Source organism: Pyrus communis, chromosome 12 (genome assembly GCF_963583255.1).
Source record: "Pyrus communis chromosome 12, drPyrComm1.1, whole genome shotgun sequence".
NCBI lineage: Eukaryota > Viridiplantae > Streptophyta > Magnoliopsida > Rosales > Rosaceae > Pyrus > Pyrus communis.
Window position 1 is genome coordinate 17248609 of NC_084814.1, and position 25559 is coordinate 17274167.

A 25559-nucleotide genomic window follows, 5' to 3' on the forward strand; every position below is an offset into this window, starting at 1 on the left:
GGTTTCTAAGATCCTGCAATGAAGCTGCTTAATTAAGGTATTGCTTCTACATCTAGAAACTGAATGTGACGCCACTTAGTACTATGGTCTAGTGGTATTCCTCTTCATTTGTAAGTGAGATGTCTTAGATGCGATTCTTGCCAAAGGAAAATTTGAACCACATAATTGTTAGCCCATTGTGAGGCTAAGCCCACCCCTCTCCCCCCTTAGAGTAGATAATATCGTTTACTAAAAAAAAAGAAACTAAATGTGCCATTATTCTTGGTCAAAAGGGCTGTACATTCTGGTTTAAAATAATACTCATTGTTGCTAAACTAGCATCAGGACCATGAAGAATGAATTGTATAGAACGGATTCATTGTCATCATAACGTCTTGATCTAGTAATCAAATTATGTATAAATTTTTCTATGTAGCATTGCATTATAATCCAAAACGTCACAAGACGGAGAACTGATTTCATGCAAGTTGCTCCCCACGTCCATGACACCACTAGAATGCATGGTTTTAAAAGGACAAAAAAGGGTATGCGTACATAATCCATGAGATTTTACAGATAGGACTAATATAATATTGGAAATTGACGTAATAGAGGTTAGGAATGGACAACGGTTATGGCAGACGGGTAACTGCAGTTATTTATCCATAATTGTTTAAGTTTTTACCCGCATAATCGTTTACTTATTAGGTAATTGCATAAACGGGTATGGAATAGCCCTTTGTAAATGGTTAACTGTACCCATAACGCTTACCCGTTTAACCATAGCCGTATACCCGTTTATCCATTTACATGTTGTTAACTGTTTACCCGTTTACCGGTTTTTACAAGTTGAAAATTAAAAAATAAACCTTTTCGTAATTTTTTTTTCTGACAATTAAATGCCGTTATAAGAACATTTAATACGCATTTCCGTATTTCAATCTTTTAATCTCATACCATTCTGAAAATTAAAATAACAAATCACTAAAGATATTTTTAACTGTTATCAATAAACGTAATATAATATAATATTTGTATTTAACAGACTCATCACTGTTATACTTGGACTCTTCTTCTTTGTCGTCATTAGAGGACATGTTCTAAAATGTGAACATAAAGATGACGTTTTATAGTGGAGCTCAAGGCCAACCTAGTTTTCCAATGGTGTTACAGACAACTTTCTCCTCCCCACAAAACTTTTTTTTTCCTTCAAATACTGCCAGACAATTGAGGTTATTTTTCTCTTTCTACCAGAGTCATCATCCAAGCTTGATTCACATTGGTCCAAATCTTGATCAAGATTAATTGGTTCATTATTTTGGTTCTTGCTTTGAGTTTCTATCTTTTTTTATTTTTATTTTTATTTTTTAAATAAACGATACTATCTACACTAAAAGGAAGGAGAGTGAGTTTAGCCTCACAATTGGTTAGCAATAGTGAGGTTCAAATTCATGTTTGAGTCTCCATCTTACTAACTACTACAAACAACCAGACATTAACCAAACGATATAAGCAAATCATCGTTGGTCACAGTGTGTATTATGGGGGGGATTGGGGAAGAACCTTGTCCAAATGTTGGCTGATTTAAAACCTCAGTTTTTCAGATTTCCAGGTAAATCTGGAATTACAACTTAGTGTTTAACATCTCACAGTTGAAATACGTGGAAGCTGAAATATGCAAGGCGGGTGCGGCCATCTTGCCCTCACAGTTTTGGATTAAATAATAATAATAATAAATAAAATTGTATATTTACTTATTTTGTGTTTCTGTGTGGGTTAATATTTCTACTTTTAGTTGATAAATATCAATTCATAATTTACTGTTGATATATGATTTAGTAGTGAATTTTCAAGGTTGGAAAGGATTACGATCTGAAGAAATAAACATGATGTATTTATTAGCTTATTACTTCGAAGTTGGAAATTAGTTACAATCATACTAAGAGAGGACGTACTTTCTATGAATAACGTGAAGAAAACAAGTATCTGTGTGTGATCGTAAAGTTACTCCGCAACACTTGTAACGTATTCTTTCATCGAAATTTATATGTCTATACATATTCTTATTAAGCTAACGAAGGTCAATGATTTTGGTGAGAGGTGCCATCGTCAACGATTAAGAGTGGGTAATGAACTGATTGTTTTATGGAGATGAGAGATATGTGGATCCAAATTTTCATCACCTCTTCCTTTGACGAAAATGCACCTGCAAAATAATAACAAATTCAATTAAGGTCAAAAGCCTCACGCGCCAATTATGAATGGGGGGGGTGGTTTGGCCGAAGAATCTTTGATGCCAAAGTTAGAATTATGAAAAGAATATATTTAAGAATTTGTGGGTAGCAAAATGGCTTAGTAGTGGGATAAGAGGAGTATTTATAGGAGGGTGACAAGCCCTTAGGGTGAGGAGTGGCCGGCCTTTTATGGTGTATTTGGGTGTTAATAGCAAGATATTATGTGAAATAATATCTTGCAATTAACATGTCAATTATTCCTAATTTAAATAGGAAGTTTTGGGAGTTACCTCTTGAATAAAATCAATAAAGGATTGATGAGGAGTGATGAGAGGAATATGAAATAAATTCCATATTGATCACCTTTGACTCTTCCTTGATTGAGCCGTTATTGTCCGTTGCATGCGCATGAGAATTCTGGTGTGCCTTGAGGGTAATCTCTTCCTTCTTGTCCAAAAATCCACTTGTCACCTCCACGATTTTTGGCATTATTGTTTGCTCCAAAAATGCCCCCACACCTGCTGGGTTGCTCAAAGGAAAGGGTAGTAGGTGTAGAGATCTCCAACTTTAGTGCAGATTCCCGCTAGGACTTGAAATTAGATCTTCTAGGAAAATAAAATAAATCGCCACCAAAACCTACTTAAGTCTACCTTAAGTAGGAGATTAAATCAACTTCGGAAGACAATTATTTATCCTTACAAGAAAGAGAGAAAGCTAGATGATATTTGTTCCCCTCCCCTAGCATTCTTCTTCGTTTGCATGTGCAAAAAACTGTCTTGTGTTGACTTCGTCCTACCTTGTCCTACCTACACACTAGCCGTCCTACAACCGTCAAGCCGTCCTACAACCGTCCTACCTTGTCCTACCTACACACTAGGACGGCTACCTTGTCCTACCTACACACTTGTATCATGTATATATATCCTTGTAATCTTGTAGAGAAACATAATGAGAAAAAAAGCATTCTCTTCCATTTTTCCACATTCACGTATCAATAACAAATATATTTTTTAGCCTACATACCTTTTTCTACATGGTATACAGAGCAGGTTTATAACCCTAGCCCTAATTTTTTTTCGGCAGCTTTCTCTGCCATTCCCATGGCTGACTCTTCTTCTTCCGATGCTGTTTTTTCCCTTCATCATTCCGACCACCCGAATCTTGTCCTTGTATCCAAGAAGTTGAATGGTGATAACTACACATCCTGGGCCCGTGGCATGCAGCTTTCCTTGAGTGCCAAGAATAAACTTGGTTTCATCACTGGCGATATCCAAGAACCTTCTTCCTCCGACGACCCTGATGCTCACGCGGCTTGGCGTCGTTGCAATGACATGATTCTCTCTTGGCTTCTGCATTCCTTGGAACCTGACCTTCAAGAATCTGTGTTTTTTTCCACCTCTGTCCAAGATGTATGGGATGATCTTCGCGAACGCTTCTCTCAGAGTAATGCTCCACGCATCTTCCAACTCAACCGGGAACTTGCTACAATTTCTCAAGGTTCTTCTTCTATCTCCGCCTATTTTACTCGCCTGAAAGCTCTCTGGGATGAGCTTGCTTCTTATAATGATGGCTGCACGTGCTCTTGCACCGCCAAGCATGACCGTCAACAACTCATGCAATTTTTAATGGGCCTCAACGAATCCTTTACTGCTGTTCGTGACCAGATTCTTTTAATGAATCCCCTTCCCATTGTTCGTCAGGCCTGTTCCTCGATGTCTCAAGCTGAAAAACAACGCTCCCTGGGCGTCCTCCGCTCTGTCGATCAACCTGCTGCCATGGCTGTTCGTGGCCCGTCCCGTCCCTCCTCTGCTCGTCCTCCCCTCCACTGCACCTACTGCAATTTTGATTATCATACTCGAGACACCTGCCATAAACTTCATGGCTATCCCGTTGGCCATCCCCTCCATGGCCAACCGTGGCGACCACCGCGTCGTGCCACTACTTCCAGTTCTTCCCGCAGCCATGCACCTTCCAGTCCTCCCCGGCAGCCACGGTTTTCTGCTTCCCGGCCCCATAATTTCACCTAGGCCCATCACGTGCAAGGCACCCAGGCCCCCGCCTCCTCTTCTACTCCAGCGACCCACCAAATGCACGGGGCCCAGCCCACTTTGCATGACTTGCAGCTTGCCATGCCTGACCTCTCTGCCGAGCAGCACTCCCGTGTTCTAGCTGCTCTACGTGACACCACCACCCCTCCTCAGGCCAATGCCCTGCTCACTGCTGATTTTGCCCAAGGTTTGTTACCTGTCACCTCTCGTCATGGTCAATGGATTCTTGACAGTGGTGCTACGGATCATATTACTTCTTCCGCTTCATGTTTGGTTAATCGTTCTCCTTCACATTTGCCGCCTGTTTCTTTGCCTAGTGGTGCTTCCACTCCCATTACTTTTACCGGCACTCTTCCTTTAAATTCATCAGTTACTTTGAAGGATGTTTTATGTGTCCCTAATTTCCGAGTGGACCTTGTATCGGTTGGTAAACTTACAGATGGATTATCATGTTCCATAACCTTCTTTCCTTCTTGGTGTGTTTTGCAGGACTTGGTTTCGAAGGCGATGATTGGTGTGGGTAAGCGACGTGGCGATCTGTATTACCTTGTGGCCCTTACCTCTTCTCTCCCCACCCGTCAACCTCTCTGCAACATCATTACCATCCCCTCCTCCCTCTGGCATAGGCGTCTTGGTCACCCATCCTCCACTCGTTTGCAAGCTTTAGCATCTAGCTCTCTTAATTGTACTTTTGATTCTAGTCATATTTGTGATGTTTGTCCGTTGGCAAAACAAACTCGTCAACCTTTTCTTTTGAGTTCAATTTCATCAACTTTCCTTTTTGCTTTAATTCATTGTGATATTTGGGGCCCGAATCGTCAATCTTCTCTTTCTGGTGCTCATTATTTCTTAACCATTGTGGATGATTTTTCTCGCTTTACGTGGGTCTTCCTCATGAAACATAAATCCGACACTCAACAATTAATTAAGGATTTTTTTGCTTATGTCACTACCCAATTCCGCACTACCATCCAATGCATTCGTACTGACAATGGTGGTGAATTTTTATCTCTTCGTAGTTTTTTCTCTGATCATGGGGTGCTTTTACAAACTTCTTGTGTTTATACCCCCCAACAAAATGGCGTTGTTGAAAGAAAACATCGTCATCTTCTTGAAACCGCTCGCGCCCTTCGTTTTCAATCCCATCTTCCTATCAAGTTTTGGGGGGAATGTGTTCTTACCGCTACTTATCTCATCAATCGTCTCCCTACCCGTCTTCTCCATCATAAATCCCCATTTGAGGTTCTCTTTTCGAAAACTCCATCTTATGACCACTTCCGCGTCTTTGGTTCTCTGGCATATGCCATCTCTGTCACTCCCATCACCAAATTTTCCCCTCGGGCTCATCGTTGCATTTTTCTCGGTTATCCTCATGGACAAAAGGCCTATACCCTTTACGATCTCGACAATCATCGCATTTTCACTAATCGAGACGTCATCTTTCACGAAACTACTTTCCCTTATGCCGTTTCTCACCCTCCTATCCCATCCTCTTCGCCTACCCTACCCATCCCACCCCTCTGGACTTTACATATAACCCACCCCTTCCTGCCCCGACGCCTCACCCTCCTCCACCTTTGACCCTTTTACCCACGGACATCCCTACCCCCCCCCCCCCCCCACTACCTACCAATCCTCCCCTTCCCCGCACCTTTTCCCGTGCCCATAAACCTCCATCCTATTTAAAAGACTACGTTTGCTCGCAGGTGATTCTGCCATCCCACCCATCTTCGACTTCGCAACCCGGTTCTACACAAGGTATGCGATATCCACTTTGTAATTTTCTCTCTTATCACCGTTACTCTCCCAGGCATTTTTCTTACATTAACTCTGTCAGTCGGACTGTGGAGCCTTCCTCCTTTGCCGAGGTTGCCACTGACCCCAATTGGCAACGTGCTATGATTGAGGAGCTTCAAGCTTTACATGCTAATGGTACTTGGACTTTAACTTCCTTGCCCCCTGGCAAAATTCCCATTAGTTGTAAGTGGGTGTACAAACTCAAGCACAATTCCGACGGCTCTATTGACCGCTACAAAGCTCGTTTGGTTGCTAAAGGCTTCACTCAGGCTGAAGGTATTGATTATCATGACACTTTTTCTCCTACTGCTAAGATGATTACGGTGCGTTGTCTTCTTGTTCTTGCTGCTAGTCAGTCTTGGTCTCTTCATCAGCTTGATGTTAATAATGCTTTCTTACATGAAGAAATCTATATGTCTTCTCCTCCTGGTCTTCGGCGACAAGGGGAGAATCTTGTGTGTCACCTTCACAAGTCACTTTATGGTCTTAAGCAGGCTTCTCGCCAATGGTTTGCCAAATTCACTAGTGCCATCAATTCTGCCGGTTTTCAACAATCCAAAGCTGACTATTCATTGTTCACTAAAAAGTTTGGTATTTCTTTCACAGCTTTGCTCATTTATATGGATGATATTGTGATTACAGGCAATGATGCTAGTGCCATTAATTCTCTGAAGTCTTTTCTCCGTAATCATTTTCGGATAAAAGACCTTGGTGATTTAAAATATTTTTTGGGTATTGAGGTTTCTCGTTCCAAACAAGGGATTTATATTTCTCAACGCAAGTATGCATTAGAGATTCTCAAGGACTATGGTTTTTTGGGAGCACGACCCATTGCTTTTCCTATGGATGACACAAAATTATCTGATAAAGGAGAACTTCTCAAGGATCCTGAAAAGTATTGACGATTAGTAGGTCGGTTAATATATCTCACTATCACTCGGCCGGATATCACCTATTCTGTGCATGTTCTAAGCCGTTTTATGCACGAGCCAAGGATATCTCATATGGATGCTGCGCTTCGTATTGTTCGTTATTTGAAGGCTACTCCAGGTCAAGGTTTATTATTTCGTTCTGACAACCAGACCAAGTTAACTGCGTTTTGTGATTCTGATTGGGCAGGTTGCCCTATCACTCGCCGTTCGACTACTGGGTATTGTGTATTCTTGGACGGTTCTTTGATTTCTTGGCGGACGAAACGACAGAAAACCGTTTCGCTCTCTTCAGCAGAGGCGAAATATAGGGCCATGGCAGGTGCTTGTTGCGAGATAGTTTGGCTTCGTTTTTTGTTGAAGGATTTGAACATTCCTTTGGATAGTCCTTCCATTTTATTTTGTGATAATCAAGCAGCGTTACATATAGCTGCCAATCCTGTTTTTCATGAACGAACTCGTCACATTGAGATGGATTGTCACTTTATACGAGATAAGATTGTAGATGGCACAATAGAGACCAAGCATGTGGGTACGGCACAACAGTTGGCAGACTTGTTTACCAAACCTCTTGGGAAAGAAAAGTTTTCGGGTATGTTACGCAAGTTGGGAGTTCTTGACATCCACTCTCCAACTTGAGGGGGAGTGTTAGACAAATAAGGAATATGGTTGGAGTCCTTGTGTAATTGTATATAATATTATTATTGGAAGAATAAGCCGTCCTACAGCCGTCAAGCCGTCCTACAGCCGTCCTACCTTGTCCTACCTACACACTAGCCGTCCTACAGCCGTCAAGCCGTCCTACCTTGTCCTACCTACACACTAGGACGGCTACCTTGTCCTCTACAGCCGTCCTACCTTGTCCTACCTACACACTAGGACGGCTACCTTGTCCTACCTACACACTTGTATCATGTATATATATCCTTGTAATCTTGTAGAGAAACATAATGAGAAAAAAAGCATTCTCTTCCATTTTTCCACATTCACGTATCAATAACAAATATATTTTTTAGCCTACATACTTTTTTCTACACGAATTCTGTCCCGATTTGAAGAAAATTCTTCAAGCAGCTTTGAATTCACGGTAAGTCCTCTCGCCCTCTCTAGAATTTTGTTTGCGATTCTCCATTATTAACACCCGGTTTCTTGCTTGAAATCAATCCTGTGACTTTATTAGCTTTTTTACCCTATTTTGTATCTTTAGGCTGATTTTGTGGGTCTTGGTCGGTGCTTTGGGTCTTGGTGAATTTCTAGCATGTTTATGCACGCAGTTTTTGTTATAATGTATGGATTGTGTTTTGTTCAGTTTTAAATGTCAGAAGCTTTAAATTTTTTTGGGTTCAATTTTAAATGGGTTGTTATCAACCATTGAATTGCTTTCGGAGTTCTCATTTGATAAGAGAGATTTTTTGGTGGGGGGGGGGGGTAGGTTCTTTTAGGTTAAACTTTTGATCCATGGGATTTTTAGTTAGGTTGTGTCCACCCTAATTCAAGCTTTCTATCTTCAGATCACCAGCAATAATCTCATCAAGGTCCCAGGACGAATCACGAGAATTCACTGCCGAATTGGTACGTACTTATGCTTTTGCAAAAAGCCCTTTTCTTGCCATTTTTCTGTTTTAGAATTGGGACCAAAATGATTATGAGTGATTTTGAAAAACACTGAGATAGAAAAAATGGGTATTCAAACATATAATTTTCAGTCAAATGAAATAGTTGGTACCACAAGCTTTTAAGTAGGGAGGGATGTTTGATTATATAATATTGCATAAGAAAACGATCCAAGTTGAAGTTAACCAAATATATGGTGCAACAAGTGTTTGTTTCATCAGTCTTCATCACACTAATCAAATGAGCCTGAGGTGTTGATTTTCACAGTAACTACTGACTTTTTAGTATGTTCCGGATTATTTTATAGTGTTAATTACTTTTTACATTTTTGAGGTTCGGAGTGATTTTAAAGTGTTAATTACTTTTTTGTTAATGTGTATGAAACAATATTTATCCTATTTGTTTGCCATGTAAATATCTCTCTAGTTTGAACTTCGTATTCTTTTTTGCCTGTACATAGACCAGCACTTCAATTTTTTGTATCCAAATGCTGGTTGCGCTTGAAGGATGGTTCCAAGTTTTAAAATCCAACACATGTCTGTAATATTTTTCGTCTGTATGTAAATAAACAATTTTTAGCCTTTTGTATCTGCATTCTACAACTTAAAGATTTTGTTTTAAGCCTTTTGCAACCTCTCTATTCTCCATGCTGTTAATATTTGATCGTGCCATTTCTACATCCTATCAGCATGGTGTTAAGTATAGTTTCCCAGCTGCAATTGTTTTGAATTGGCGTTTAACGAAGCTGTTGTAAGGCCTCTTTTCTTGATGTGTCTCTTTTTTCCTTTATTATTCTTTTTTTGATTTCTGATTTACAGATAAATTTTATGTCTAAATTCTCATTTTGCCATGCCACAGATCTTGTCTTCGTAATCAAATGTTTCATATTACTGCCTGATTTTGTTCTTCTTCACTTTCAAGAACCACCGCTGTTTATTGAAGGTATATAATCCGTTCAACCATTTAGTATTCAATGTATCAAATATTTTGCGTTGTTAATTTTCTGTTACTTTCGTTGGTATCTCTCCTTTCTTCCTAATTTTTTTCCCTTTTTTATCCGCTTCTTTTTTGCTTTTGTTCAACCCATTGTCCTCAATTTGTAATCTTTCATTGGATAAATTTGATCAACCCATCTATTCTCAAGTGATATCTTTCATTTTAAACTATGTTAACCACTTTGATCTTAAAGGTGTTTAGTGATAACCTGAACATATTATTTTTGTTTTCTTCACATTGGAACCAAACTCAATTGGTGGTAAAAACGTATAAAACCTTGAACTACACCATGAATCCAATGTTAGTCATTAATTAATTACAAAAGTAACTTCACCGTGGGCTACAATCATATCCAGCATTGTTCCGTGATTGTTACCAGCCTTTAGAACCAAATTTAGCATCAATATGTTTTACTTCTCCGTCTCAATCTTAACCATTAGCAGTTACAATTTTGTATTAATCACCGTCATCTTTTGCCTACCTTATTGTATGTGAAACGATTATATTTATGCTCATTATTATTCATTGGAAACTGTTTTTGTATCTGTCCATATCCAATCATTAGTCTTTTTTTAATGGAATTTGTTGTTTGGTCATTGCTCTAATTCGTTTTGATGATTTTGGTTTCCAAAATAGCTACTTGGATTGCCCGTGATTTGTTTTCATCGCGTAATCCCCCCATTTCGTCCATATTATGGATTGCGATAGGTATTTATCAGAGAAGTGTGTGGAGGATAACAGCTGAGCTACCAGATCCTTATCCCTATAAATCTCCCTCAATAGGCTTTGCCAATAAGACTTACTACCCAAATGTTGATAAAATGTCAGTACTCACTATCATAAACTCCTACTATTCTAAATTGTGTGGCACTATTAATTGAACCAAATTCTAATTACATCACCCTGTGTTTCCAGATCTTACAAGCATATTTAAAGTGTTCTTGCCACAAGTTCTGCTATATCCCAATCCCTTTGACCCTTTAAACAGAGAGGTTACAACTTTAGTGATGAGTTACCGAGTTGTTTATCAACAAAGAGTTAAGGGTATTGATTGTTTTTTACATTTGTGTCTCCCTGTCATCATACATCTGTTTTCCGTTGTTTTTCGCTGAACTTTGAACTTTAGTGTATTCATGTCAGGATTAGTGCTAATTAGAACATAGATTGTTCAACTACAATCTTTTGAGTAGTCTTAACCCTTTTGTTGCATTATATTGCTACTCTTACTCCTGCACATGTTGACTTAAGTATGTTTGAGTTGAAAACCTTTGCATTCTGTTACATTTAAGAAGTTAACTTAAGTTGATAAAAACACAATGGTTATCAAACGAGACCTTAATTTCTGCATAAATGAGTTTTAATATGGTCTTGGGATTTTCAAAGTAATATTAACTAGAATTAAACAGGGTGCTAAATGGTCGAGAACACATTAAACCACTATGAGAAAGTGAGGTGCCATGTGTTATAGATACTAGCTTAGTTTTCTCCATTTGGTTAATCATACTCTCACAATCCTGCTCCATTCAGTCTGTTAATTGGAATGGTGGTAGTATCTAAGTCATTTTTGACAAATTACTACAACTATCATGCTCCATATGATTAAAAGAAGGCACCAAAGGTGTATTTTGATGCTGGCAACAACTGTTTTACCAAAAATTGCACTCTCTATTACAATTCTTACTTTGTTAGTCTATCAAAAGCTTATAAAAATCGCTGTCAAGTATCTTCATTAATATGTAGTCTAAACACGCATTTCTACTGCAATTAATTAAGTTGGCACTACCTTATGATAATCCTGCTTCACTGAACTCAGCTGTTATTTAATGATTTCTTTATTTCCAAACGGCATCTGATGAGGTACTTTCACTGAAATTCTTTCCAGTGAAGTCATATTCAGGAAATGGGTCTACCTACTGAACCGTATGAGTGGTACATTGACTTGCTGCACTTTGGGACCATCAAACATTGTGGTTTTGGTTTAGGATTCGAACGGATGATTTTATTTGCTACCAGCATTGACCACATTAGAGATGTTATTCCTTTCCCTAGACATCCAGGAAGAACAGATCTTTGAATTAGTCCATAGATAGCTACTAGGAAAGACAAATAGGAAAAAATCACAATCGTTACTTTATAGATATACAGAGATTTTAATCATTCAATTTATGCTATTTTTTTTTTTAATTTCAATTTATATCAGCTTTTTAACTTTTATTAGGAGCTTATATGGTTATTCCTGTGTTTTTTTTTTTTTTTTTTGCAGAATTACAAAGAAGGATTACAAAAAATCACCTAATGCTTTGGAAAATCCCTTGGTGATTCTATTTGGTAAGCTTTAAAAAGCCTCCTTTTCTATTCTTGGTTATTTTCCCCTTAATATGCATTTGTCATGTATGTACGTTTGATACAAATCTGTCTTCTTATTAGTTTACTGTCATCTGTGAGGATTGTTTTTTACTACTTCCGTAATGTTTTGCAGTTACATAGATGACAGATTTCATATCACCTACCTGCCTCCAACTATGTAAGCCAATGTTCTTCTTTTCATTTAAAATGACCTACAACGACTTCAATTGTTTTTCTTCTTTGTTGTCATAAAGATTCAATTCAATGTCTTTCATTCAATTGATCGTTTCACTTTCTATACTTTCATCTGTTTAGTTGCTGGAAAAATCTTGGCAAACAAAAGAACTCAATTTCAGTGCTATTGTTGTGATGAATACTTATTTTAACAAACTTATCAAATTTTGGATACTTTATGAATTTAAGATCTTCAGTTTTAGTATTTTTTATGAAATTGTAATGAATTTGCAAATTTGTCAACTATATCTTACATTCATGGTTCCATATTCACCTTTACCCATAACTATTGAATTTTGTCTCTTGACCGGATGAATTTTTATAGTTTCCACAATCTACAGTTGCAATGCTTTTGATGGATAAAGCACAGAGGACCCAGCTACTCTTATACAGCTTCTTTAGCATCGTAAGTTAAAATTCCATATCATTTTTTGGCTTCACAGATTTCATTATGTTAATAGCATACCACTTATGTGATACCAATTGTTATCTTAGCAGTTTTTAACAATTGGTAAAATACGCATAAATGTGTGCATGTTTGAATTATACATACGAAACTTTCACATATTACAGTATTTTATTATAGCTTTGAAACATATTTTTCCATATTGTTTCTAATCCCGCAGCAATGCACGGGCACTATTTCTAGTATATACTAAAAGAGAAAAACAACTGAAATACTGTTCATAGGCAGTGTATTTCCGAAAATGCCCTCACTTTAATGGTGTAATTTCAATGTTGTCTTGACCATCCACTTTGAATCTAGGTCGTCCATTTTTTTAGACACTCTGCTCGGTCCGTCCATTAAAGGACTGAAAAAGCCGGGCCTTTCCATTTGCTTCCAGTACGTTCCATTTGCTTCCGGTACGTTCTTCTGTCCCAACCGCTCCCAAGTCCCAACACGTTGCCTCTACGCACCCGTCCCGCTGCTGCTCTCTTCCTTTTGCTTCCAATACGTTCTTCCAACCCAGCCCCAATTCTCTCTCGACAGTTTTCCAGGAAGCACAACGTGAATCCCATCCCGGTTCTCCCGATTCGAAGAAAAATCTTCAACTAGCTTTGATTTCAGGGTAACTCCTCTCTCTTTAGAATTTTGTTTGGGATAATCTTTTTCTCTCTGTTCCGCTGAATCTCTATGGCCTCTGATTGAATCTTTTTTGTTAATCATCTTCCAAAATGCCACCGCTACTCCCGTGCACGTGTTGACCATCGCAGAAAGGGTGTCCCATCGGTCTAAATAAGAGTGGGTTGAGGGCAGTTTGCAGAGTGACAGAGGTGTGTCTAGGGTTTCTCTCCCCTTCCTCTTCTTCTTTTCCATCAAAACCCTAATATTTCCATCATCACCGCCTACACCACCGACACACCGTCCCTCCACCGCCTCTGCGCCCAAACCAATGTCCAAATGCACTCTCTTGCTTTGTTTTTGGAATTCGTTTTTAAATTTGATATTTTTTTTGCAGCTGTTGGACAGAGGTCGCATGAAAAGTTCTCTTCTGGGAGTTTTGGAGGAGTTGGGGAGGAAGTACAAAGTCTTCAGTAGCTGAGATTCAAAGCTGCTTCGCTTTCTTTCTCAAGTGTTTCGTCAAGGAAGAAGATGGTCAGTGAGTTCTTGATTTAATCATCAACTGGAGTATTGTGGTCTGAATTCTTTCTTATTAAATTCAGCTGGTATTTTACCCATATTAAGATCTGTATGTGCATCATTTGTTTTTGAGGTCTCTAATCCCAAAGTCTTTTTGGTCAAATCCTTTCAGTGAATTAGCATGTCAAATCACGTTTGTTGATCTTTTTTCAAAAGCATATTCACTGAGTACACTACCTGCATAATACAGGCTTATATAATACAAGCTTAGGAAGATATCAGTATTTATGTTTGGGAATGAGCTTCCTGCCAAAACAGAGGTAATTGTCTTATATCTTCTTCTCTCTTTGTGTTTATATTTATTTTTCCTGAGTTGTGTTCAAATATGACAAACAAGAACCACAAAGTTAGCAATGAATATTCAGCGATCCATTAGTGGTTGAAGAATTAATTGGCCGTATATCTTGGATTTGTAGCGTTTTCGTTTCGGAAACATGTGAGACTCTATGCTTTATGTATATCTATGTAATTTTATATCCCTTATATATTTATGGTACAAAATATTAGGTCACTTACAATTTAATTCTATTCATCGTTGTCGTGTCTTTTCAGGGTAAACGGTTAATATTGAAGTCTATTAATGCTGCAATTTAATTCTATTCAATAACACTTCTAGTTATTTCTGCTCAAATTTTGGTATCTGGAAACGCTTTTAGCCTTGCCGAAGCATTCCCAGACACTCTTTTAAGTTGATCAATCATTTGTTTTGTTCAACATGGCACGTTACTCTTTAATATTTATGTGTATTTATTATAAATTGAATCAATTGATTAGGATGAGAACTTCAGTTTTGAGTTTTGTTCTACAAGGACCCTGGTTGGTCATTTATATGTGTGTGAATTTTGTAGTGAAATTAAGGAGAGGATTAAGAAGACCAAGTAAAGAAGAGGCGTGGTTATGCAATCTATGACTGCAGCTGTGACAAAGCTTTTCATAATGGTCAGGATGGTAAAGGTTTAAAAATGTCTTATTTTATTCACATGTGTATTCTTTTTCATGTGCGTAAGCAAATGTACATGCATATGCATGGTGTGTGTGTGTGTTTCTTCTTTGCTTTACTTTTATTTTTATTGATATTTGGTCAGTATTAAATTGAAATTGATATTTTAGACTTCACTCATTTTCGTAACCCAACATGTGAAGGGTTAATTCTATTTTTAATTCTATTTTTAGGTTGAAGGAAAATACGGTGTATAATCTTGGGAGTGCTTTCGATTCTACTCTCATCTCTAATATGAATATAGGTTACAACCGTGCCCTGTGATCCAAAAGCTAAAATCACACCCTCTCAATCTGAACTTCATCGTAAATTTACTCTCTTTCCCTCTTAAATGTTTCTTAGGGATTCTCTGTTTTGATTTTTATCATCCAATTTGTTTAATTTATTGTTAATTTCAGGGTACTACCAGTTTTGTGCTGACTTTGATTCCACACTTCAGAAAGGTATACCTCTAATTTATGATAAATTTTGCCAATTTGCTTCTCTTGATTTGGAAGGGTGTGACTCCAATTACTTTGTTTTCCAAAGCCATCTTAGCATCCCCAATTGTCGAACAAAAGCTAATCCAATTGCTAATCTTAGCATCTGCATCACCAATTCACCATTATCTTTTGATTTTGAGTGCCTTTATCGAATAGAGGGCAACTACACAGTTTTATATCTTCGATATACAAATATCAACGCTGATTTCTTTTGTTTACTAAATACATGCATAATCTGTCGTTCGTTTGAACTTTGATTTAAGTCAAACTTGTAATACAGGTACTGGGACGTTGTTTGGAACAAAGTTGGAGGTGACGATGTGGTGGAAAAGTAAGTCCTCTTACTTTCCTCTCTACCTAGCATACTACATAATCTTTCCAACTTTGTCTAGAATTATATCCACAACTCAATTACTGGCTCTACAAGGACTGAATATAGAGTAATGGTTTAATAATGATTTTAGAATGGTAAATGATTGCAGAAGCAACATGGAATTCAATAGTTGATATTTTGGCTATAATTACTTGATTGAGAGCTTAATCTTCTTTTGGTATTTGTTTGATTTTCTTTTGTTGGCTGTGTTTTGTAGCTCATCAGAAACGGTAAGCAAATGAAAGCTATAACCAAAGACTTATTTATTTTTTCCAAATGGTTTTCATTTGTTATAGGTAAACGTAAATGAAAGTTGAAGTAAGCGTAAATGGCAAGGGTTTTGGCCTCAACTGGAACTTGTAACGAGTGTAACTATACTGGGACATGTAATGAGAAGAAATGTTTTAAGTAGTTGTGGGGAAGCTTATAAACATGTTTACTTCTGGCCTATGCTTACTCTTAAGGTAATTGACAAACTGGTTAATTACACACGAAGCTAAAAGCTTTTGGCCAACTAACCTTATCTTAATGCTTTAATACGCCTGCTTTGTTTCCAATCCTGCTTAAAATTGACGAATGACTATTCTTGAAGAGTTGTATTGGACAGAACAGCTATTCTTGAAGAGTTTTATTTCTCATGGACATTTTTTTTTCCGTGATAACATAGTTCACAAGGCTTTTAACCTGTTATTATGATTACTATTAACAATTATTCTTAGAGAGAGACGACTAAACCAACCAGTGCATTTTCAAGGAGTACTAGAACATCATTTTTGGAATTAGATAACAATGTTTGCTGTAATTTTGGTAAGGAATCAGTTGACAATGTGGGGATCATGGATTTTGGATTTGACGTTCTCTGAAATTAGCCAAGGAGTGGAAATTTTGATTGGTTTGATTGGTAATTTAGTAATGTTCTTTAAATTCTATAATTATGAGAGAAACATAGATCATTGTATTATATATTTTGAACTATCTTTGTATGTTTATCAATTTATTTTTTATGGTTTTCAGTTTCCTAAATGAAGTTTGATATGTATGAAATTTGACAATTTATCTTCTTTTGCATTTGAACTGCAAGTTAGTTTATGCTAAATGCTGTTTAATAATTTAGAGAAAAGGTTTCAATTGATTGTCATACAATGCAGTTGCAAATTTGATGATTTAGAATTAGCTTATCCATCTTCCATATGATTTCTAATCCCGCTGCAACTCACGGACAACAATTTCTAGTATCTAACTAAAATAACACAGAAAATTTGCGCGATGGGGGCACTATTTTCTCTTCCATAGGCCCCTCAGAATTAGAATAATGGACATGCCAACAACAATGAGTTTATGAGGGTATAATAGCTATGCAGCCTATGTCTGTAGGACTAGTAGTGATAGAAGTCACAAAAATGACTTTTCCCAGTTCCCATCTTTTCAAAAGAAGTTTAAAAGTCACTTTACCAAACAAAAAATATATAAAGCACAAAAGAAACGCACAAATTAAAAAAAAATTTAAACGTAAGTAGACAAAAATAAAAGTAAAATTTTTTGCAAAGCTCTCTGTTGTTGGACTTGTGACACTTACCTGCAAGTCTGCAACACAACAAAAATCTCACCTCACGGTCCACAATTTACTTCCAATTCATTTTTCATCACACCAAAACCTTTGCCTTGCGCACCTACTACTATGGCATTAGACACCCGAGGCCACTTGTGACACTTCCCTGCAAGTCTGCAACACAAAACAAAAATCTCACCTCACGGTCCACAATTTACTTCCAATTAATTTTTCATCACACCAAAACCTTTGCCTTGCGCACCTACTACTATGGCATTAGACACCCGAGGCCATAGCAGCGGCAGCAGCCACCACCACCCCCACAAATTGCTCAAGCCACCCCATGTAGCCATTGTCCCAACCCCGGGCATAGGTCACCTCACTCCCCTCATCGAGTTAGCCAAACGACTCGTTGTCCATCACAACTTCTCCATCACGTTCATCATCCCCAACGACGGGTCGCTTTTGACACCCCAAAAGAAGGTCCTGGAAGTCCTCAGTTCTCTTTCCATTTCTTACGTCTTCCTCCCTCCGGTGAGCTTCGATGATCTCCCTGATGACACCATGATCGAGACCAAGATGGGTCTCACCTTGACTCGGTCCCTCTCGGCTCTCCGGGACTCAGTAAGGGTACTAAATGAGTCAACTCGGCTAGTGTCACTTATTGTTGATGTTTTTGGTGTGGACGCTTTTGATGTCGCCGTTGAATTCCAAGTGTCTCCTTATATGTTTTTCCTCAATAGTGCTATGGGGTTGTTGCTTGTATTTCATATGCCACACCTTCATGAGACAACTTCTTGTGAGTATAGGGACATGCCTGAACCGGTCCAATTCCCTGGTTGTGTGCCACTTCATGGTCGAGATTTCCCGGATCCGCTTCAAGATAGGACCAACCCGGGCTACAAAGCTGTGATTCACATGTGCAAGAAGTATGGTTCGGTTGCCGGGATCATGGTCAATAGTTTTGTGGATTTGGAACCGGGTGCTTTTAAGGCTCTCAAGGATCAAGGGAGAGGTATTCCATCGGTTTATCCGGTTGGACCGATGATAAAAACCGGTTCAATAGATGGGATCGATGGGAATGAGTGTTTGAGGTGGCTTGATAAGCAGCCCAATGGGTCAGTTTTATTTGTTTCATTTGGGAGCGGTGGGACTTTCTCACAAGAGCAACTGAATGAGTTGGCCTTGGGTCTTGAATTGAGTGGGCATAGATTTATTTGGGTAGTCAAGAGTCCAAACGAGACGGTTAAAAATGCTTCTTATTTTAGTGTCAAAGGCGAAGAAAACCCGCTTGGGTTTCTACCAAACGGGTTTTTGGAGAGAACCAAAGATGTGGGTCTAGTTGTGCCGACATGGGCCCCACAGGTCGAAGTGCTGAATCACAGGTCAACGGGCGGGTTTTTGACCCATTGCGGGTGGAACTCGATACTAGAGAGCATCGTGCATGGTGTGCCTCTGATTGCCTGGCCGCTCTATGCAGAGCAAAAGATGAATAAGGTGATACTAGTTGATGGTTTGAAAGTTGCATTGGGGATCAAAGAGAATAAGAAGGGCATAGTGGAGAGCCAAGATGTTGCTAATTATGTTAGGGACCTAATTGAAGGAGATGAAGGAAAATTGCTAAGGGAGAAGATGAAAGAGTACAAAGAGGCAGCCAAATTGGTTTTGGCAGAAACAGGGTCCTCTACCAAATCACTTGCTGAGGTTGCTCAAATATGGAAGGGATTCAACTCAACAACTAATTTGTAAACTAATTTATCAATTACTGCTTCCTAAGTGATCAGTGACAATAATATATATTTGTGTGTGTGTTGTTTCCTTGGCTTTTATCTTGAATGATATCTTCTTTTAATTTGTTAACGTTACTTATGATTTTTTTGGTTGAGTATGATTTTAATTTGAAATCACTAACTATTTTTAGCTTTTGACTGTGTGTTGATTTCAGCTGGATCAAATCGAAAATACATAGTTCTAGTTCCAACCGAAAAATTTTTGGAAATGAATATTGATAGGGATTTTGCCACCTGTAAAAGTAGGGATAAAAACACTTAAAAATACTTGCAAGAGAACAAGGTAGTTGTAGTGTAAACGGCTCAAGCAAGGTCGTTTTCAACAGGGATTGAATGAATAATTTATGTTTAAAACCAACTCTTAATTAATTATTGAAAACAAAGTTTAGAAAATGTTGATTTTATGACCTAAAATATTAAAAACGAATTTAATTAAAAATAATTAAATAAATTGGGAAAGTAAAGAAAACAAAAGAAAATAGTTTTGAAAATAAATTTGAGCACTAGGGTTCTACCGTCACCTTAACAATTTTACATAGTTCTTTCAATTACTTATGCATTACACATCCATATTTTGAAGGTTAGGTTTTCCTAAAGTATGCCCTACTTGGAACCTCCAACATAGAACATATATCTAACATGTAATCCGTCTGTGATGTCTAGATCGAATGTGAACATGCAAGACTCATTAAGTTTTGTGAAAACCTTTTGAAAAACTATAAACCCTTAAGACGTGTCGTCCATCCTAAGAAGTTACACATTAACCACAAGAAGCCTTAGTCAATTTCAGGGACAGCCCTCCGCCAAAATTGCATCAAATTACTTTTCTAAATATTCTAATGGTGGCCAATCATTAAGACAAATAGATAGTTTAAAGCACAGTGATTAACAATCCAAAACTTGCATGCATAAATTCATAAAAAAATGAAAAAAAACTACATATTCTTGCTAAGGCTTGTAGCCTCGCCCTAGCAAACGAAATTAGTTACTAACAACCATAAAACAAAATATTATTAAGAACATAGATAGAAAACACCTTGAAAATAAACTTGAATTGTCAAAGCTCTCTAAAGCCAAAGTATTGCGTTCTCCCCCCAATGTTGCGTAATGAACCCTAATGGCTAACAAGCCTTATTTGCACTAATACAAAATAAAACCCTAAAAAGTCTTAGAGTAAAACCAGGAAACATAGTTAAATAATAAAATAGAAAATAAAAGGTTTCCTATTTGAACTAGAATTCGGAGTTCTCAGAAAATCACACTTTTGACTGACCAAATCAACTCCGATTTGGTCCCAAAAGGTCTCTTTTGAAATCTGAAGACGTCCCCTACAAATCCTCAGGAGGAATATTTCTCAAAATATGTCATCTTGACCTCGAAAATACCCAAAACGTCTAGAAACGTCAATCTGGAAAAGTTGCGTGCTGGGCCTTAATTTCATCGCCACGGTCAAACGACTTGGTAGAAAAATCTGGAATTTCGACACAACCATCTTGAAAGGTACATGAACATCCTCCAATTGGAATCATTCAAAATTCATCTGTTTGATCACTTTTTGCTGCAGAGGAAGTCGAATGTCTTACATTGAAAATATATAACAAAGTATCAAAATTCTACCAAAATAACCAATAAATTAATACTAAGATTAGGGTAAAATATATGGTATAATATGGACTCATCAAATATGAGTACGTAACTTAAGAGGAAAGTCAACTTTGTAACATTTACTAAACAATAGTTATGGAAGAATTTGAAGAAAGGTATATATACCAAAGAAATGAAGTTTTTAACCCAAAAAAAAAAAGTACATAAAAAGATACAGTATTCTCCAAAACAGGAAATTATTTGGATATTTTTCAAATTTGTACTTAATTAAGTTATGCATATATATAATTAAAAGTTGGGGCCCCCTGGAGATGGGGCTCATTTGGCACTCCTCCAAAGTAGGCACTGGCATGGTGGGAACATTTACTGAGTTATAATATGATTTAAAAAAGAGTGTTGATAGATCCACTCCGTTGTTTTATTTTCCCACCCACGTTATAATCTCACCCACTATAAAAGTTTAAAATTTTGAAATCCTATTTTTCCACCCACCATGATTCCTAAAATAATCTTCACCATAGTTCCATTGTTCTGTTTTCACAACCAAGAGGACAAAATAGATGATTGGATGGAACCTAATCTAATAAAACAAATTTTTTGCAAAAATTTTCTATATCCAAATTCCAAAAATTTCTGAAAATTTCCGAATGCACTACAATGAGATGCCTTGAAAATTGGATGGGACCTAATCTATAAAACAAACCCAAAATTTGCAATCACCATGATCGTACTCCAATATTAGACGATATCATTTGCATAGAATAATATGCAGAGTAATCAAACCCTAATTAGGTAAATTCAAGCTTATTTGAATTGTTTTTGGGGGAAAAATGGCCACCATAGTCGGGATTTCAAATTCAAAGAATAAAGGAATTTCAATTTAGAGAGTGCAAAATTTCAATTCCTCTACATTTCAGTTCATTTGCAGAAGATAGCCAGAATTTATGAGGGCAGGTGCGAACGAACTCCAAAGAAAAATTCTAGATTCGAAGAGAGTGAGATGGGATGCGCTAGATTCAAAGAGAGAGAGATTCACGGCGTTGGTCAAATGCCATAAAAAACAATTCTATGACGCCTAAAAAGTGTCATCATGTGCATGGCGTTTATTAGGGACAAAGAGAGAGAACTTATGTACTAAAATGTTAAACATGGGACGAGAGAGAGAGACGGCGACGGTTGGTGGAGAAGCCATAGCAGTCGATGTAGAAGGCGATAAGGGATAAACCAAAGAGAGAAGCACGAAGGAGAGAGAAACATAATAGGGGTTGAAAATTCTTTTTCTAGAAGATTAAACATGTTATTATTTTTATTTTATTAAAAGGTGGGTGGGAAAATAGGACAATGAGGTGGGATTAGTAGCACTCTTTAAAAAATTATATGGATTTTATAGTGAGGGAATACTATATTACGGAAAGCAATATTGTAACATCCCACATCGCCCAGGGGAGTGATCCTTAAATGTATATTCACATCCCTACCTAGCACGAGGCCTTTTGGGAGCTCACTGGCTTCGGGTTCCGTAGGAACTCCGAAGTTAAGCGAGAAGGGGGCTAGAGCAATCCCATGATGGGTGACCCACTGGGAAGTTGCTCGTGAGTTCCCAAAAACAAAACCGTGAGGGAATGGTAAGCCCAAAGCTGACAATATCGTGCTATGGTGGTGGAGCGAGCCCGGGAAGTGATCTGTCCCGGGCAGGGATGTGACAAATATTTTAGTATATCCTTTTGTTTTACTTACATTTTTTGTTTTGTGTTCCTTCAAAATTTAGTAGTTGAATTCTATCATGACGAGGGATCATTGGCGGATTTTGACACCTACTTCTGACAATGTAGATAGTTTATTTCTTGTTAATTGTGTAATATCCATCCTACCCAGGATGAGATTATTCTTACTTTTGTTGCACTTTTTTTCACGCTCTAACATTGCTTGATTTTGTAGTAAGGGTTCTTTCTACACTGTGCACTCTTACTCCTAGATTGAATTGGTTTTAATTTACTAGTACTTTTTACACTAGTTGCATATTATGACCTTTAACTTTCAGGTGTTAACTAACATACTCATCATATGTTGATATATGTTAATATCCGTATGTCATGACTTGTTACGAAACGACATGCGCACAAAATTCTCCACGAAATATCTAACTAAAATAACTGAGAAAATTTGCGCGATGGGGGCGCTATTTTCTCTTCCATAGGCCCCTCAGAGTTAGAATAATGGACATGCCAACAACTGAGTTTATGAGGATATAATAACCATGTAGCCTCCGTCTGTACGACTAGTAGTGATGTCGAACTAGAGAGGGAAGAAACTTCGGATTTGGATCCTCGCTGAATCCTTTCACTGAGGATCTTAGGGATCAACGCATGTAGACTGTTGATAAAATATCGTGTGGCCATAATTTTTTTCCTTTTTTATATTTTCACGCAAAACGATATTATTTTACTTTTAAAAATATAAAAAATATTTAATTATGGTCGTACGATTTTTAATCAACGGTCTACGTACGTTAATCCTTAAAATCTTTACGGAGGAGATCCGGTGAGATCCAAATCCAGAAACTCCAAGCACGTAGTTGTCAAAAGAAGAAAATTAAAGTCACAAAAATGACTTTTCCCAGTTCCCATCTTTTCAAAAGAAGTTTAATAGTCAGTTTGCCAAACAAAAAATATATAAAAAAACAAAACAAACGCCCAAATTAAAAAAATTTAAACGCAAATAGACAAAAATAAAAGTAAAAATTTTTGCAAAACTCTCTGTTGTTGGACCTGTGACACTTACCTGCAAGTCTGCAACACAAAACAAAAATCTCACCTCACGGTCCACATTTTATTTTTTTATTTTAAAAAACGATTTCATTTTCTTTGGTAGTGCGGGAAATTGGATTATATCTTACAATAAACTAGTAATGATATATTTTAAATTTTTTTTTTATCGATAATCAAACTTATAACTCTTCAATTACAAATAAATAAGAAAATACCACTACAGTATTAAGTTGCCACAGTTCACACTCCATTGAAAATTCTACACCACAAAACCAACTCACAGCAGCGATGTCGTTTATTTTCTATTCTCTTCTTTAAATACCCTTTCTTTGCTTCCAATTCATTTTTCATCACACCAAAACCTTTGACTTGCGCACCTACTACAATGGCATTAGACACCCAAGGCCATAGCGGCGGCAGCAGCCACCACCACAAACTGCTCACGCCACCCCATGTAGCCATTGTCCCAACCCCGGGCATAGGTCACCTCACTCCCCTCATCGAGTTAGCCAAACGATTCGTCGTCCATCACAACTTCTCCGTCACGTTCATCATCCCGAACGACGGGTCGCTTTTGACACCCCAAAGGAAGGTCCTCGAAGCCCTCAGTTCTCTTTCCATTTCTTACGTCTTCCTCCCTCCGGTGAGCTTCGACGACCTCCCTGATGACGCCATGATCGAGACCAAGATCGGTCTCACCTTGACTCGGTCCCTCTCGGCTCTCCGGGACTCAGTAAGGGTACTAAACGAGTCAACTCGGCTAGTGTCACTTATTGTTGATATTTTTGGTGTGGACGCTTTTGATGTCGCCGTTGAATTCCAAGTGTCCCCTTATATGTTTTTCCCCAGTAGCGCTATGGGGTTGTTGCTTATATTGCATATGCCACACCTTCATGAGACCACTTCTTGTGAGTATAGGGACATGCCTGAACCGGTCCAACTCCCTGGCTGTGTGCCACTTCATGGTCGAGATTTCTCGGATCCACTTCAGGATAGGACCAACCCGGCCTACAAAGCTGTGATTCACATGTGCAAGAAGTATGGTTCGGCTGCCGGGATCATGGTCAATAGCTTTGTGGATTTGGAACCGGGTGCTTTTAAGGCTCTCAAGGATCAAGGGAGAGGTATTCCACCGGTTTATCCGGTTGGACCGGTGGTAAAAACCGGTTCAATAGATGGGATCGATGGGAATGAGTGTTTGAGGTGGCTTGATAAGCAGCCCAATGGGTCAGTTTTATTTGTTTCATTTGGGAGCGGTGGGACTTTCTCACAAGAGCAACTGAATGAGTTGGCCTTGGGTCTTGAATTGAGTGGGCATAGATTTATTTGGGTAGTCAAGAGTCCAAACGAGACGGTTAAAAATGCTTCTTTTTTTAGTGTCGAAGGCGAAGAAAACCAACTTGGGTTTCTACCAAACGGGTTTTTGGAGAGAACCAAAGATGTGGGTCTAGTTGTGCCGACGTGGGCCCCACAGGTCGAAGTGTTGAATCACAGGTCAACAGGCGGGTTTTTGACCCATTGCGGGTGGAACTCGACACTCGAGAGCATCATGCATGGTGTGCCTTTGATTGCTTGGCCGCTCTATGCAGAGCAAAAGATGAATAAGTTGCTACTAGTTGATGGTTTGAAAGTTGCAATGGGGGTCAAAGAGAATAAGAAGGGCATAGTGGAGAGCCAAGATGTTGCTAATTATATTAGGGACCTAATTGAAGGAGATGAAGGAAAATTGCTAAGGAAGAAGATGGAAGAGTATAAAGAGGCAGCCAAATTGGTTTTGGCAAAAGAAGGGTCGTCTACCAAGTCACTTGCTGAGGTTGCTCAAATATGGAAGGGACTGAAGAACTAATTAATAACCTAATTTGTCAATTATTGCTGTCTAATTGACCAGTAATATTGTGTTATTTCTTTTGCTTATATCTTAAATGATATCTTTTTTACTGTATTCATGTTACTTATGATTTTTCTGGTCGAGTATGATTTTAATTTGAAGACCCTACTAGTTTTCGCTCATGAATAAGTCTGATTTTCGGTTGAATCAAATCGAAAATACATGTTTCTAGTTCCATCCAAAAAGTTTTGGAATTAATAAAAATTCCAATTCAAAATTATAGGAGTTGTATAGCTCAAATTATTCCAAGATAACAAGTATTATATCTCCTCTCTGTACATAAGA

At 38.0% G+C, this 25559-nt stretch overlaps 2 protein-coding genes across 7 annotated transcripts; both read left to right on the forward strand.

Moving 5' to 3' along the window:
• Window positions 1-8020: 8020 nt before the first annotated feature.
• LOC137710543 (hydroquinone glucosyltransferase-like) lies at window positions 8021-19079 on the forward strand. Of its 6 annotated transcripts, XM_068449596.1 has the most exons (17): window positions 8021-8074; window positions 8499-8559; window positions 9290-9351; window positions 9460-9543; window positions 10306-10420; window positions 10513-10641; window positions 11861-11925; window positions 12077-12121; window positions 12519-12583; window positions 12944-13247; window positions 13393-13452; window positions 13638-13774; window positions 14010-14079; window positions 14668-15124; window positions 15218-15262; window positions 15582-15661; window positions 15971-19079. In XM_068449596.1, the coding sequence occupies exon 17, from the start codon at window positions 17494-17496 to the stop codon at window positions 18970-18972; it is 1479 nt and encodes a 492-aa protein (XP_068305697.1). In that variant the 5' UTR covers window positions 8021-8074; window positions 8499-8559; window positions 9290-9351; window positions 9460-9543; window positions 10306-10420; window positions 10513-10641; window positions 11861-11925; window positions 12077-12121; window positions 12519-12583; window positions 12944-13247; window positions 13393-13452; window positions 13638-13774; window positions 14010-14079; window positions 14668-15124; window positions 15218-15262; window positions 15582-15661; window positions 15971-17493; the 3' UTR covers window positions 18973-19079. The 6 variants fall into 6 exon arrangements, with proteins under 6 accessions (XP_068305697.1, XP_068305702.1, XP_068305700.1 ...); XM_068449601.1 differs by lacking the exons at window positions 9290-9351; window positions 10306-10420; window positions 10513-10641 and having other exon boundaries at window positions 14668-14767; window positions 14993-15063; window positions 15582-15632; XM_068449599.1 differs by lacking the exons at window positions 9290-9351; window positions 10306-10420; window positions 10513-10641 and having other exon boundaries at window positions 14668-14767; window positions 15064-15124; window positions 15582-15632.
• A 4626-nt stretch (window positions 19080-23705) lies between these two features.
• LOC137711582 (hydroquinone glucosyltransferase-like) lies at window positions 23706-25344 on the forward strand. The gene has a single exon (XM_068450834.1). The coding sequence runs from the start codon at window positions 23772-23774 to the stop codon at window positions 25230-25232; it is 1461 nt and encodes a 486-aa protein (XP_068306935.1). The 5' UTR covers window positions 23706-23771; the 3' UTR covers window positions 25233-25344.
• Window positions 25345-25559: the final 215 nt, after the last annotated feature.